Here is a 17154-nt window from a genome sequence, read left to right on the forward strand (position 1 = left end):
TTCCTTGCTTTATTCTAGTCCACAACCCTTATTTCCCTTTCGAATCCTCTTGGAATTCTTGGTTGCGGAACATAACATTACCAGATGCCCCCAGTTGTTGTGGGTTTTCCTTAAGTTCGCATGCCTGTCCCCAATTGGTGCACTCTAAAGTACAATTGTTCCCAAATTCAAAAATGAACACCCTGTGCCAATGCAAGGGGATGGTACTAGTACCAAATCTCTCAGTTCCTTGTGTTGCCATGGTTGGAGGTGGTCTACAGTGCAGCATGAACCTAGTTGATCATTATTATTGTTTGATATAACACCTATTGCAGAACATCTGAGTAGCTTACAGTTATAATAAAAATGGAAAAGACAGTTACAATTAGCATAAATTAGTACACAACACATATCAAATCATCCTTCCCTCATTACTGTGCCCCAGGCTCCGACCACTTGCCAGCAAAATGATGACTGACTGCATGATAAATCAGACAGATACTAATTTCCCAAGGCAAAAAAAGACCGTGTTGAAAAAATTAACTTTTAGTTTAGCCTTAAAATTCGGAAGACAACAAGATGCAAATCAGCAGGAAAAGAATTCCATAAAGGTGTAGTAACTGCAAAATTTACCTGACAAATTGTTTCCAAGTGAAAAACCTGAAAAGATGGTATCACCAACAAATTTTGATGGTTAGATTAAAGAATATGGGGAGAGACATAAGGTTGTAACAGGACAAAAGGGACAGTTGTCCCAAATAATAAATTTCATGCGTCGTCAAGATTTTGAAAGGGATGTGAAATGCTATGGATAGTCACTGCTCCCCCAGAAAAAGTGGAATGCTCGACTTCACTCCCTAGGTATTCGTAGCACTGCCCTCTCCTGGTTCTCCGATTACCTTTCGGGTCGCAATTCCAGCTCTTTCATAACGGTTCCTTCTCCCCAACTTTATCCTTTAAAATCCGGCGTGCCCCAGTGTTCAATCCTTGCCCTAGCCCTATTCAATGTACTGCTCTTACCCCTTTTCATGCTCATTCAGGAACAGGGATGTACACCATTCAACTATTCAGATCCTTTGCCGCACTTCCGACCCCACCACTGTCCTATCTACCCTCTTTCTGCTGGTCTTTAAGGATAGTGCAGTAAACTCTGCAAGCACAAAAAGTACACGAAGCAATCACAGTCCTCTATACCAAGGACTTCAACTACACCCCAGATGCTTGCCCTGGTATCCAAATGGGAAAGAAATGCTCTGATTTTGGGGGTTTTCTTTATTTCGGAATAGTGTGTCAAATTTTTAGTAATGTACTTATAACTGAACTGTGAATTTTCTGCATTACAGTGATCTTGACCAGTAACATAGTAGATGATGGCAGAAAAAGACCTGCATGGTCCATCCAGTCTGCCCAACAAGATAAACTCATGTGTATACCTTATCTTGATTTGTACCTGCCTTTTTAAGGGCACAGACCGTACAAGTCTGCCCAGCAGTACTTCCCGCCTCCCAACCACCGGTCCCGCCTCCCATCACTGGCTCTGGCACAGATCGTATAAGTCTGCCCTCCACTATCCTCGCCTCCCAACCACCAACCCGTCTTCCCCCACCTGCTCCACCACCCAATTTCGGCTAAGCTTCTGAGAATCCATTCCTACTGCACAGGATTCCTTTATGCACATCCCACGCATGTTTGAATTCCGTTACCTCATCTCCACCACCTCCCACGGGAGGGCATTCCAAGCATCCACCACCCTCTCCGTGAAAAAATACTTCCTGACATCTTTTTTGAGTCTGCCCCCCTTCAATCTCATTTCATGTCCTCTCGTTCTACCGCCTTCCCATCTCCGAAAAAGATTTTTTTGCGGATTAATATCTTTCAAGTATTTGAACGTCTGTATCATATCACCCCTGTTCCTCCTTTCCTCCAGGGTATACATGTTCAGGTCAGCAAGTCTCTGCTCATACGTCTTGGAACGCAAATCCCATACCATTTTCGTAGCTTTTCTTTGCACCGCTTCCATTTTTTTAACATCCTTCGCAAGGTACGGCCTCCAAAACTGAACACAATACTCCAGGTGGGGCCTCACCAACGACTTGTACAGGGGCATCAACACTTCCTTTCTTCTGCTGATCACACCTCTCTCTATACAGCCTAGCAACCTTCTCGCTACAGCCACCGCCTTGTCACACTGTTTCGTCACCTTCAGATCCTCGGATACTATCACCCCAAGATCCCTCTTCCCCTCAGTACCTATCAGACTCTCCCCGCCTAACACATAAGTCTCTCGTGGGTTTCTACTCCCTAAATGCATCACTTTGCATTTCTTCGCATTGAATTTTAATTGCCAAACCTTAGACCATTCTTCTAGCTTCCTCAGATCCCTTTTCATGCTTTCCACTCCCTCCCGGGTGTCCACTTTGTTGCAAATCTTAGTTATCATCCGCAAATAGGCAAACTTTACCTTCTAACCCTTCAGCAATGTCACTCACAAATATATTGAACAGAATCGGCCCCAGCACCGATCCCTGAGGCACTCCACTACTCACCTTTCCCTCCTCCGAGCGAACTCCATTTACCACCACCCTCTGTCGTCTGTCCGTCAACTAGTTCCTAATCCAGTTCACCACTTCGGGACCTATCTTCAGCCCATCTAGTTTATTTAAGAGCCTCCTGTGGGGAACCGTGTCAAAAGCTTTGCTAAAATCTAAGTAGATTACGTCTATAGCACGTCAATGATTCAGTTCTCCAGTTACAACTGCAAGACGTGAAAGAGATGTGCTATAGGATTATTTCAGCTAAGGTAAAGATTGCCAAAACCACAGTACTAATGGCGTTGCTTCTTCAATGATCTTCGGTTCAAGTTCCTACTTGAACACAAAATCATTGAAGAAGCAACGCCGTGAAGGCCAGCACAGGACTTCGGCTGACAGGGGTTGGGGTCCCCCATCAGCACAGGTACTGGACGGCGGCGGGGGGACGGTTTTGACCGAGAAGGGGGGGGGGGGGCGACAGTGTCGCGGAAGGGGGGGGGGTGAAAACGGAGGGAGGGCAGAGTCTGAAACAGCGAGGGAGGGAGGGTGGGGGATGGCCTTGCTAGCCGAGATTGGGTGGCAGAACTGGTGGCGGGAGGCGGGGATAGTGCTGGGCAGACTTATACGGTCTGTGCCAGAGCCGGTGGTGGGAGGCGGTGACAGTGCTGGGCAGACTTATATGGTCTGTGCCCTGAAAAGGACAGGTACAAATCAAGGTAAGGTATACACAAAAAGTAGCACATATGAGTTTATCTTGTTGGGCAGACTGGATGGACCGTGCAGGTCTTTTTCTGCCGTCATTTACTATGTTACTATGTTTCCTTCCCTTTTAAAATGGGCATTTTTTACTAGTTTTTTAATAAGGTAAGCGAGTTTTGTACAAAATTCACCAAGGGACAGATGCTCAAAACTCTGGTGCCGTACTGAACAGCCCTGGAACAGCACGGCATAACTCCTCCCTAATGCTCAACGCTAATGAGATGCAAATATAGGCACGCTGTTAGCGTTGCAAATTAGGCAATTGTTTTGGAAGTTAAAGGGAAGGATGGTGATTGGCGCATGCGCTCAAGAGTTGTGTGTTAAGCGCAGCTCCTGAGCGCAAGCCCAGAATGTCAGAGAGGAGGAGGGAAGGAGGAGGAAGAGGTGCCTCCTAAGCTCTCCGGACTTTAAAGGCAGTGGTACAATTCCAGACTTTAAGGCAGCGATACAATTATTTGAAATGTATTTTCGCTTACAAAATATATAATGACTAGTAAAAAAGCCCCGTTTCTGATGCAAATGAAACGGGGGCTAGCAAGGTTTTCTTCTGTGTGCATGTGGGAGTGTGTGTGTCCCTGCCCTCTGCCCTCTCTCCCTTCCCCTGTGCTGTCTGTCCTCTCTGTCCCCTCCCCCCTCGGAGTCGAGTCCTTCAGTGTTAAGTTTCCTGCTGTGCTGTGTTTGTGTTACAGAGATAGTGAGGGCTTCTGCCCTCTCTCCCCTCCCTCCTCTGAGTCCTTCACTGTTACAAGAGCGATTTGATTTCGTGCTTTGCTGTGTCTTCCTTCACTGTTTATGTTACAGAGAGAGCGAGGGCGGGGCAGACACTCATGGGGAAACCGGATATCTCTCCCCCTTCACATTTCCGGCTGGAGGCTTCATTTAGAACGTTGGTGGTGCCTTTTATATATAGAGATATGAAAACTGTATAGCCTAATGCAAGGTAAAGCATTTTTGAAAGATTAGTGCACCACCTCTGGAAAGCAAAGCAGCTCTGACCCTTCCAAAGAAAGTTTTCTACGACAGATTTAAACAGTATATACTGTAAAAGCAAAAAAAAAAAAAAAGTTATTTACGTAGAGATGTGTCAACTTGTGGTGCTGCTTCACAAAACCCTTACGCCAGCTCCGAACTGGCCTAAGGTTTGCAGTGGTACGAATGCCCTTGTGGAGTCTGCTGTTCTACGAGCATCGGAGGGAATAGGAAATGACCCCTATCTGCATGCGTCTGACTACATTAGCATGCTACTTGCGTTGATGGTGAGTGTGCTTGTTCTTTACCGTGGTAGAGGTCTTTCAGCATTGTGCACCGGTAAACAAAGGCACTAGTCCAGCGCTTACGGCCTCTACTGCCCGTGTTCACTTCTAAGCACCGGGTCCCGAGTTATTTAGAGCCATCAATGCTCTGTTAAAGCAGACAGCAGTTTAAATCCCATTACCTTTTAAAGTATTTTGATGGAATGGCAGCCAAAAACACCAAGAAGATTTGGTTTTACAGATCTCAGCTGAGAATCATGAGCACCTCTACATCAAATGAAAAGAAGAATGTCCTATGTCCATTAAAAAAAAAATGCTGTCTAAATGTGATTTGCAGACAAGGCGCTAATTGGGCGCATAATGATAGCGGAGTTCAAAGTAGCAGACACTATGCTCTGTCACTGGGAAAGAAATGACCTCAGCAATTAGTAGTCCCAAAATTAAATTAGTCACTGTAATTTCTGCACCACTGGTCAAAGTCATGCTTAGGAGTTTTACCTGGCTTAGTCCATGCCTGGCGCTGAATGCAAGGAATTAAGTGAAAAGCATTCGGAGCTCAACAACAGGCTTACTGATACATTTCCCATATTTTTTTTTTTGCTCTGAACTGCAACAGTAATTTTTAAAAACAAAGACAAAAAAAAAACAAATCAAAAAGGAACTCAGCACAGGCACAGAGCCCGAGCATAAGAGCTTCCTGCTACTTCCATTCCAAGCCCTAGCTCACACTCTGCTCCCGACATTGCACATCCTCGGTAGCTCTCATGCCCCTTCTCCACAGCATTTCCAGCAGAGCTGTTTTCTTAGGAAATTAAAAAGTGGAGAGGCTTGAAATTAGATGGGTGGAATCAGTCATGAAATCATGGAGGAGCAGAAAGAACAGGAAAGAAAATAGTATTTTTGTTATTTCACCCTCTCTCAGTATAGCAATTTGTTTATTCTCTCAACATTTATCATCACTACATTTAGCAGAATATTTGGCACTAACCAGTACATAATATCTGTGGGAGCACTTCCCAGGTAAATGAGCAAAGCAAAAGATAATTTAGTTTGACAGGTGATGATGGTTCAGTTTCAAATTTCAAACAGACAGAAGATTGGTTTCTATAAAGGCAGGTTTAAATAACAAAATGAGCCATCATCAGCCATTCTGAAACACTGTTTTGATATTGGATAATTTATTTATTTGTTACATTTGTACCCCACATTTTCCCACCCATTTGCAGGCTCAATGTGGCTTGCATAGTACCGTAAAGGCGTTCGCCAGTCTGTTGATAACAAATACAGGTTATATTGTGGTCGAAATGAGGTAGGTGTGTATCAGGCACCATGAGGATGGAAGGGATGAAGATTGTATATTGTCCAGTACGATCACTGGTTATGTTGTGTTGCTGGGTGTGGGGATTTACGTTGGATCGGTGGGGTAAGCCTTTTTGAAGAGGGTGGTTTTTAGTGATTTCCTGAAGTTTAGATGGTCATGGATTATTTTCACTGCTTTTGGGAGTCCATTCCATAGATGTGCGCTTAAGTAGGAGAAGCTGTATGTATAAGTTGTTTTGTATTTCAGTCCTTTGCAATTTGGGTAATGTAGGTTTAGGTATGATTGTGATGATCCAATTCTGTTTCTGGTTGGTAGATCTATGAGGTCTGTCATGTACCCTGGGACTACGCCGTAGATAATTTTGTGGACCAAGGTGCAGATTTTGAAGATGATCCATTCTTTGATTGGGAGCCAGTGTAGCTTTTCTCGGAGGGGTTTAGCGCTATCAAAGCGTGTTTTACCAAATATCAACCTGGCAGCTGTGTTTTGGGCGGTCTGGAGTTTTTTTGCGAGTTGTTCTTTACATCCCGCATAGGTTCCGCTGCAGTAGTCTATATGGCTTAGGACCATTGATTGTATTAGGTTTCGAAAAATTTCCCTTGGGAAGAAAGGTTTTATTCGTTTGAGTCTCCACATTGAGTAAAACATTTTCTTTATTATGGAGTTTACTTGGCTCTCAAGGGTAAGGTTGCGGTCGATTATGACGCCAAGTATTTTTAGGCTGTCTGAAGTGGGGAGGGTGTGTTCTGGGGTGTTTATGGATGTGGGTTTATACTTGTTATGTTGAGATGAGAGGATGAGGCAGTGTGTTTTTTCAGTGTTCAGTTTCAGTTGGAACGAGTTTGCCCAGGAGTCCATGATGTTCAGGTCATCATTGATTTCACTGATTATTTCTGTTAAGTCATGACTGAAGGGAATGTAGATTGTGACGACATCTGTATAGATGAATGGGTTGAAGCCTCGGTTGGATAGGGACTTTGCCAGTGGGATCATCATCATCTTGAAGAGTATTGGTTATAATGGTGATCCTAGAGGTACTCCACAGGTAGCTTTCCACGGTGGTGATATGTTTGAGTTTGATTTTACTTGGTAAGTTCTGGTGGTTACAAAACCCTTTTTTTTTTTTGTTACATTTGTACCCCGCGCTTTCCCACTCATGGCAGGCTCAATGCGGCTTACATGGGGCAATAGAGGGTTAAGTGACTTGCCCAGAGTCACAAGACAAGTCCAGTTAAGTATATTTCCATCACACCCGAAGTGGCCAAGGAGTCTTAACAGTATATTGTGGTTGACCATGTCGAATGCGCTCGACATGTTGAATTGGAGGAGAAGTATACTTTTACCTGTGGCTATTTCTTGCTTGAATTTGTCCAGGAGAGTGACTAGGACAGTTTCAGTACTATGGTGGGGGCGGAATCCTGAGTGTAAGTCGTGTAATACTGAGAACTTGTCCACGTAGTCCGTAAGCTGTTTGGTCACCAAGCTCTCCATCAGTTTGACTACTAATGAGATAGACGCAACTGGGCGGTAATTGGTTAGGTCGTTTGTGTTTTTCTTGGTGTCTTTAGGTATTGGGGTGATTAGGATTTTACTATATTCCTCGGGGAAGAGACCTTGTTGTAGCCTGAAGTTTAGGTGGGATGTGAGGTCTGCCATGAAACGGTCAGGTGTGGATTTGAGTAGATGACTGGGACATATATCCAGTTTGCAGTGGGTGTTGGCAAACCTATGAGTTGCTTTTGTAACTGACACAGGAGAACGCTGCTTAAGTAACAGCACAGTAGAGACAAACCTAGGAAAAACTAACAGTTTGAAAGCTCCCAGGCTTCACAATCCAGTGCTGGGAAAGCAAAGATACTTACATTTAGCTGGTGTTCTCCGAGGACATCAGGCTGCTTATTCTCACGTGGGGTTACGTCATTCGACAGAGCCCCAGTGCGGACACTGACTCGCTAGCACTAGAGTAAGTTCTAGCAACGTCCCACCACGCATGCGCTGATGCCTTCCTGTCAGACACTCAAAACATGGGTCCCTCAGTCAGATGAAAAGCATAAAGAGTACAATCAAAATATAATTCCATGGGGGGGGGTGGGAGGTTACGTGAGAATAAGTGGCCTGCTGTCCTCAGAGAACACCAATTACAGGTAAGTATCTTTGCTTTCTCCGCGGACAAGCTTTACATTTGTTATACGTGCGGCACAAGAAGAGACGCTGCACATATAACAAATGTAAAGCATATGCACGAGGTTTTCCTCAATAAAGCCGATTAGGTGAAATGGGACCCCGTCGGATGTACACAAAGGATGAATAAAACAGTTAAGTGCTATATGCCGTAAAAACAATAATCAAACATATAAACGGCGAGTGACCGTACTCACTCGCAAATGCGCAGTAGAGACTTCCCTCTCTGTCCCGCCCCCGCGTCAATACGTGATGACGGAGGGGGGGGGGGGGCGGGACAGAGAGGAAAACTGCGCCGCCGAGGTTGCTACCGCTCCCCCCCCACTCTGAGTCGCCGCCGCCACGCCTCCACCCGGCCCAGGCCCTCTCTTCCCTTCTGAACTTACACATCCATTCGCCGAACGCAGCAACGCACATCAGCTGAGCTGCAGTGAGGCCTTCCTTCTTTGCCTGTGGCCCCGCCCTCCTGTGACGTAACGTCAGCAAGGGCGGGACACACACAGGCAGAGAAGGAAGGGGCAGCTCAGCTGATGTGCGTTGCTGCGTTCGGCGAATGGATCTGTAAGTTCAGAAGTGAAGAGAGGGCCCGGGCCAGGTGGAGGGGTGGCGGCGGCGACTTCGAGGGGGGGGGGAGCGGTGGCGACTTCGGGGGGGGGGGGGGAGCGGGGGTGACCGTGGGGGGAGGAAAACCTCAATACCAGCCCGTTTTTACGGGCTCAACGGCTAGTATTAATATAAAATAACAAACAGTATGAAGAGTTAAAAGAATAAAATATGGAGGGTTGTTTTTAGCCAATGAAGAGTTGGAGCCCTCCGAGTCACAAAAACTTAAAACGGTGACCGGGGACATACAGAGGCTTTTCCTCCATAAACAAAAGGAATTTGATATCACCATAGTTTAGTGACCACATATGTGTTTTGTAAAATAATCTTCTTAATAGTGTGGTTGAGTCCTTTCAATTATAAGTGAGACAAAGCTGAGATAAGGAATGAAAGTTTCTGCACAAGTGAAACGCAGGTGGCACCGTAAGTATAGAAATGACAAATGAGTGTGGCATCAGAAAAACTTGGCAGTTATAACCTCTGACCCCATGCCTGAGAGTGAAGCGGATTTAAAAGTTTGTCTTGCTTATTGGATTAACAGCAAGCAGTAAGCTGAGGAACTCAGAAGGGGCACAAGAATAAAGCAGTAAAATGAAGAAACAAGGATAGGACCAACTCGCTGCACCTACCTGTAGCTCCTTGACAACCCTTTTGATGAGGTAAGTACCAAGCTCTACTCCTTGTAGGCCTTGCTGAGTTGAACTTATTGAATAGAATATTGCCGAAGTAATCTTATTTGCATCTTCTGTTTCCGAAGTTGACACCTCTTTCACTATGCCCTGAGAAGAGAAGGATAAAGAATTATCAAATTAGCAAAATTATTTGCAACTTTCATACTTATGAATGTACAAAGCTGAGCATAACATTATTTGGGATTGGCACTATCTAAAACATAAAACAAAAATAATTATTTAGTTTTTGATGTGTTAAACTGAAGCCAAAATGATAGTTTAAAAATAAACAAAACAGAAAAACAAACCTTGTAAAACAAAAAAATTAAATGAAATATATGGCACAGCAACCTATTTGGACAAATCTGTATACTTATTGACCAAAACCATGAATAAGTAGAAATTATGTCTTACCTGATAATTTTCTTTTCTTTAGTCAGCGACGCTATTCTGAACCACCAGCAGGTGGAGATACAGAAAACTGAATTTTAGCAGTGACATCAGCATAAGCAGAGGTGCTCCCTGGAACAATCCAGTATTTTTCTCTACCTTCAGCAGGTGATAGGTCATGCCGATGGTGCTCCTGTCCCTGGCCTAGCTCCCCGTTCTACTGGCCTCGGCCAAATAGCGTGGTCAAGCCTAATGGCCACTTCCAATTCACAGTCTCAGGACTGTACCTGGTTGCGCTCAGACCTTGGCTCCACAGACTCCAGTTGCACTTCTTAGTGTCACTGTGTGAGGCTTTGGTTTGGTCCTGTGGGGCCTCGCCTAAGGGGTGTTGGTCCCAATCCTCCCATCTCTCTTGCCTGTGCACCCTGTTTGGGTATATTCCCCACAGGCTCCCCCTGAAGCTCGCAGGCTTTCCAAAAGTGCTCACTACGGCAGCACATATACAAAAAAAATAAAATAATAATTATTAATTCAACTGGCCTGGCTAGTTTCATGCCCTTTGTCAAGCGCTAATGCTATTGTAAAGTAGTAGGGAATTTCCCTCTAGGCGCACCCAGAGATCTTTGGGGGGGGGGGGAGGGGGGAGGTCAGGGCCCAATGGACCACAAGGGAAATTAAAAAAGGGGGGGGGGGGGCATCTATTGGACCACCAGAAAATTTTTTTAAAAATTTCAAGGGTGGGGAGCCAGAAGGTGAGAGGTAAGACCCTGGCATACATATCAGAATACTAATGAGCTCACTGTAATACATTTGCATGGGGTTCTCGGTGGCTGCTAACGGCATATATTAGAACCACAGAAAACCCCTTTGTGCATTACTAGCTACATAACTGCTTACTTTAGACTGGCTAGAACCAGTAAATAGTAATTATTAATGGGGCTGGTGAAAGGACATACACCCTGAATGGTGGATTAAATAGAGGTGGTGGCTCCATAAGAAGTAAGACAGGGTTCCATATGGCAATAATTTCCCTTGTAAACTGTCTCAAAGCAACTAGATGAGATTTTTTTGGTGCATAAAAGATCTCAAAGGTCTTATTTATGCATACTGGTAAATTGGAAACCCTGGAACAACAGACTGAAAAGGTACCTCTTAACTGTGCATTGGAAAAGGAAAATTTGCAGTTGAAAACAAAACTGGAGAATTTGAAAAAATTCAAGTAAACAAAGTCTCTGTTAAATTTTCCTAAAAATTCCCCGATTGCGCCTAGGGATGTGTTTAGGAAATTTTTAATAGAGAATTTAACATATATTGTAGCAGTGTTACCACCCACTGAGTGTTTGCATTTTCTTTCTCATAAGAAAAGTACAGGAAGAGGAACTGATGACCAGCAAATACAACTGATTATATGGATAGTTTGGATAATTCACATATGCTGAAATCTGAAAATTAATCTGCCACTGCGTTGGTTAATCTACCTTAGAAATGGGCAGACACTTCACTGAAAAGATTTTTTTCTCTATTGGGAGTTGTCTTTAGGATTTAAAACCAGGGGTGTCAAACTCATTTCGATGTTAGGTCACATTGATGAAAAAGATATCGTAACAGGGCTGACTGATAATGTGGGTGAAGCAGAAGGTATTTCTTTGAGGTAATGGCCGACTGGTGCATGGGTAAAATTACAGAGGTATATTAAAACATTTCAAATGCAGTTAAAATAAGCAAATGTTTTTTCAACAGAACGTTAGCAAATTTAAAGCAGTTAAAATAAGCAGATATTCCTTGACCCTACACTCAACCTCTCAACCTCCCCCCCACCCCACCTTTAGCCATAATACTCCAATTTATCATACTTCTCAGGAATGACTAGGCTGGTGCTCCCATACAAGGATTTCCCCTCTCCCACAGGTCCCAAGGTAGGCTCTCACTCCCCTCCCCCTATCTCTTGGAAGACTGGGTGGGGCTTGTGTTGACATAGCAGGAATGATTGAGCTGAAGCTTAGGCCCTGCACCTCTACTGCCACCACGAGGAATTTGACTGCAGCTCCACCTGATTGGCCCAGGGCAACAAGCAGAAGATATTGCTTTCCTTCTCACGGGACTCAGCCTACCTATGAAATCCAGGCCTGGACCTAGGTACATGTCTTGCAACTGTGGCTGCTGCAGGGGTTTGAAAGAACATCATGACTAGGGGAGGTAGAAAACTAATGAAGCCTAACTATAATAGCTGTTCTTAAATGAATCAAGTGAAACTAAGTTTAAAGAACGAATCCTAGGCACTGAGCAATGTAACATCTGTTTTGCTAGCAATTGTTTTAGCCACCCCTCTCTAGACCTCCGTGGAACCCCTTTCCACGGTGAGGTGAACAGGGGACCAAAGGACCGCCTTCCGACACGGAGGTGTAGAGGGGGTGACGGAAGGCGCAGTTCAAATCTAACTCCCAGGACCTCGGCTTTCTGGTTTCGGGGATCTAGGTGAATCTTCAGGCATCTATTCTCCCTCATGATGTACTGGAGTTTAAAGGATAATCTACTTATGTGATCACCTGTCTTGTATATGAGTGTTAGAGGAAACAGAAAAGTAGACTAGAGAATGTTGTGATAGAAATAGTCTTTATTCTCACCAATTGAAACTTCAAGCTGGTACATACATCAGTCAGATTCTGGGTTCAACCGACCGTAGCTTCGCCGTTTGACTAGCGTTGGGGAAGGACTCCGACTCCAGCTCAGATTTACATTTATTATATAGTATATGCTGTCCATACAATTCAATGGAGAGACACTTTTTTCCTTTTATCTGTGAATCATACTTAACCGCAGGTCAGGTGCCCACCTGCTCCCTCTTCCCCCCCCCCCCCACCCCACTGAAATTTCTTAATAACGACAGTTTCCCATCTTGTAAACATCTTTCCTAATATGGAGAGATCAGTTTTATATCTTGTGATACTAGGAGCCATCTTAACTGCAGCAGACTCCATTTTCTGAACCAAACTTTTTAGGATTTTAGCCATTAATTCCTTGATCTTGGCTTTTGCACTGCTTTTGAATGTCACACTAAATTCTATTAAGGCTTATCAAGCAGCCCTGCTTCTGCAGGCGCTCAGCAACAAGGCCATCATCAGATTTTCAGGCCTAGTCAGTGCTTTTCAGCAGTTTAAGCTATGTAACTCGGCCCACCACTATTCCAGTGGATGGGTCTCAAGCTGGGACACATATTAACACATCCATTCGTAAGTTGTGTTCAGAAAGATTTCTCCATTAAGTCAAGTTTCTTTATCACAGAGTCTACTTATTCTGTCGATCCATCTGTAGACCATACAATGTCTGCAAGCACTTCTAGCCTTCAATTTGGCTATTCAGAAAAAGGAAGGCTACATAGAAAGAGAGAAAAATGTAGGCAGATAAAGACTATATGGTCTATCCAGTCTGTCCATCTATGCCATCTACTCTCTCTATCACTCCCTTACAGATCCTATGTACTTGCCCCAAGCTCTCTTGAATTCATGTACTGTTTTCATCGCCACCACTTCTACCGGAAGGCCGTTCCACAAATTCGCCACCCTTTCCCTACAGTTCCTGCTCAGGCCTATTTGGGTTTTAAAATTGTGGGATCTGTGCCCCCAACTGATTCTTGATCTTACTTGAATATTGTTGGATATTTGGTTGGTCAAAGCCACATGAAGGACAATTAGTGGTTCTCCAGGCATTGCACTGTGGAAAAACGCATAGCATCTTCGGTATGACCCAACACGACGTTTCATATCTGTCCAGTTTCTGACAGGATGCACAGCCTCATATCTGAGTAAGACACAGAACAAGGATACATAGATAAGACTCAGGTGGTCAAAAGGATGTAAACAAAAGTTTAAAAAAAACTACAGTGCTTATAAAAACTGACACTGCAAGCCAGCGGGGCCTTTCCTCTGTAGCGCCCTGCCCACAGAAATTGCATGAGAGAGCGAGGACATGGCAGAGGAAAGGCCCCACTAAGATAATATTGTGTTCTTTGGCTTGTCAATAAATAAAACAACACATTGAAGAGGAAATGTTCTACTTTGTTGGAGAGATTATGATTCACAAGCTTGAACTTACCTTGCTTTTACACTAAGGGGCAATGTTTACCAAAGCACACTAAGCCTGTGGTAACAGCTACCATGTGCTAAAATGGCCAGTGCAGTACGGGGGCAGGCTATGGGCACAGAAAGGAAGTGCACAGAGTAAGTTACTGTGTACTACTTTGGAGCCACAGATAGTGTGGGTGCCCTTAGTTGCCTTCAAGAAAATGCATTAAGTGCACCAGACTATCAGTAGCACTTAATAGGGCCATGGTAAAGAAATTACCAAATCCAATCCCCAGCTTCAACTGCCCACTTCCTAGGGGTTTCCATAGTAATACAGTGGCAGAGCAGGAGCCAATTCCATGATGTTCCGTTGCTCCCCAGGTTCAAAATGGCAGCTCTGACCCTTCTGGTGCTGCACGTTTATTGAGACTGCACATTTAACCAATAACCAACCCTTCAATAATTCAAATGATGCACAGTAACTCTGGTTACAATGAGCAAATGGAGATATTGTATTACGATATTCTTTCTAGTGCTGCTCTTAGTGCTTGCATCATAGGAACATGGAATATGACAGAAGTAAACACCGTAAGACTCATTTCCTGTTGCTTTACTATCCCTTCCTCAGATATACTCTGTTGTTTGCTTTCTTGAATTCTATTATTGTGTTGTCTCCACTATCTCTCCTGAAGCCGCTTTATGCATTCACCTCGCTTTCTGTACAGAGATTGAAAAATTATGTCTTACCTGATCGTTTTCTTTCATTTAGTTGCAGCAGATGAATCCACAGACTTGTAACACAATAGATGACGATGATGGCAGATAAAGACCTGTACGGTCCATCCAGTCTGCTCAACAAGATACTCATTATATAAGGTATGATGTGATACTTCATATGTATACCTGATCTTGATTTGTCCTTGCCATTTTTTTTTTTGTTACATTTGTACCCCGCGTTTTCCCACTCATGGCAGGCTCAATGTGACTTACATGGGGCAATGGAGGGTTAAGTGACTTGCCCAGAGTCACAAGGAGCTGCCTGTGCCTGAAGTGGGAATCGAACTCAGTTCCTCAGGACCAAAGTCCACCACCCTAACCACTAGGCCACTCCTCCACTGTTGCTACTATTTGAGATTCTACATGGAATGTTGCTATTCCACTAGCAACATTCCATGTAGAAGTCGGCCCTTGCAGATCACCAATGTGGCCGCGCTCGCTTCTGCTTCTGTGAGTCTGACGTCCTGCACGTACGTGCAGGATGTCAGACTCACAGAAACAGAAGCCTGCGCAGCCTTCTACATGGAATGTTGCTAGTGGAATAGCAACATTCCATGTAGAATCTCCAATAGTAGCAACATTCCATGTAGAATCTCTAATAGTATCTATTTTATTTTTGTTACATTTGTACCCTGCGCTTTCCCACTCATGGCAGGCTCAATGCAGCTTACATGGGACAATGGAGGGTTAAGTGACTTGCCCAGAGTCACAAGGAGCTGCCTGTGCCTGAAGTGGGAATTGAACTCAGTTCCTCATTTCCCCAGGACCAAAGTCCACCACCCTAACCACTAGGCCACTCCTCCACTGTTGCTACTATTTGAGATTCTACATAGAATGTTGCTATTCCAACATTCCATGTAGAAGTCGGCCCTTGCAGATCACCAATGTGGCCGCGCAGACTTCTGCTTCTGTGAGTCTGATGTCCTGCACGTACGTCTTTGGTTCCACATCAGTACTTTTCCTGAGCATCATAATGCTCCAGTGCAGCAAAGGAATCATTTAGGTGCAAAGACTGGAAGGGTGGATGCCTCTGTGTAGCCTACTGTGAGCCATCTATTCCTCTATTGCTTGTGGGTTGTGTACATCTACCAGCAGGTGGAGATAGAGAGCAATGAACTGAACTGTGCCTTATAGGACATATTGCTCCTTGGCCAGCCAGTATATCTCGTAACAAAGTAGAAGGAAACAATAGTGTTAAACAGTTACAGCCCCTTCCTCACAGAATCCACAAGGTATCCTCCCCAAACATCACACGCTAAAATCTAGAAACAAAGAACAATTAGAACACCAAACACAGCAGAAACCTCCTCAGGAAAAATCTGTCCAACAACCAAAAATACAAAGATAGGGACGGGACTCTGGATTCATCTGCTGCGACTAAAGGAAAGAAAATCATCAGGTATGACATCATTTTTCCTTTGCGTCAGCAACAGATGAATCCAGAGACTTGTGGAATGTAGTAAAGCAGTTCCTAAATTGGTTGGGAAGTCAAAACTCCTGCTGCAAGAACCGAAGCCCCAAAGGACGCTTCCTCTCGCACTGCCACATCCAAGCGATAGTACTTGACAAAAGTGTGAACCGACGACCATGTTGTTGCTCGACAAATTTCCTCAATAGCGACCAACAGGCCTCCGCCCAGGAAGTCGCCACAGCCCACGTGGAATGCGCCCTCACCTGAACTGGCAGCGACGGGCCAGAAAGAATATATGCTGACAAAATGTTTTCCTTAACCCAGTGGGCAATAGTAAACTTAGAAGCTGCCTCAGGACCAAAGTTCACCACCCTAACCACTAGGACGTAGACTGTAGAAGTCTGCCCAGCATGGTCTTTGTTCTAAAAGTTCTGAAATTGTCATCGAAGCCCCTGAAAAGCTCCACTCCAACCCATCCAAATCTATTTACCCATGATCAGGGCATAGACTGTAGGAGTCTGGCCAGCACTTGTTTTGCTTCCCAATTACCGGTGTTGCCACCTAATCTCTGCTAAGCTTGTTTGGATCCATTCCTTCTAAACAGGATTCCTTTGTGTTTAACCCATGCATTTATTGAATTCCGTTAGCGTTTTCATCTCCACCACCTCCTGCGGGAGGGCATTCCAGGTATCTAACACCTTCTCAGTGAAAAAAATACTTCCTGACATTATTCTTGAGTCAACCCCCCTTCAACCTCAACTCATATCCTCTAGTTTCACCACCTTCTCGTGTCTGGAAAAGAATCGTTTGTGAATTAATACCTTTCAAATATTTGAACATCTGTATCATATCATCCCGGTTTCTCCTTTCCTCCAGGGTATACATGTTCAGGTCATTAAGACTCTCCTCCTACATCTTGCTACGCAAACCCCATACCATTTTTCTCGCTATTCTTTGAAATGCTTCAAGTGATTTTACATCCTTAGCAAGATACAGCCTCCAAAACTCAACATAATACTTCAAGTGGGGCCTCACCAATGACTTGTTCACTACTACTACTACTTAACATTTCTAGAGCGCTACTAGGGTTACGCAGCGCTGTACAAATTAACAAAGAAGGACGGTCCCTGCTCAAAGGAGCTTACAATCTAAATAACGAAATGTCAAGTTGGGGCAGTCTAGATTTCCTGAATAGAGGTATAATGGTTAGGTGCCGA

General features: G+C 44.3%; 1 protein-coding gene across 1 annotated transcript in view; it reads right to left on the reverse strand.

Annotated features, from left to right (window-relative positions):
- Positions 1–17154, reverse strand: part of MLYCD (malonyl-CoA decarboxylase) — a 103225-nt gene that overhangs the window by 39492 nt on the left and 46579 nt on the right. The window contains exons 3-4 of the mRNA XM_030204521.1: positions 13330–13486; positions 9257–9406 (exon numbers count right to left, since the gene is read on the reverse strand). Of these exons, the coding sequence (XP_030060381.1) occupies positions 9257–9406; positions 13330–13486 (307 nt within the window). The remainder of the gene's footprint in view (positions 1–9256; positions 9407–13329; positions 13487–17154) is intronic.

Source organism: Microcaecilia unicolor, chromosome 5 (genome assembly GCF_901765095.1).
Source record: "Microcaecilia unicolor chromosome 5, aMicUni1.1, whole genome shotgun sequence".
NCBI classification, from domain to species: domain Eukaryota; kingdom Metazoa; phylum Chordata; class Amphibia; order Gymnophiona; family Siphonopidae; genus Microcaecilia; species Microcaecilia unicolor.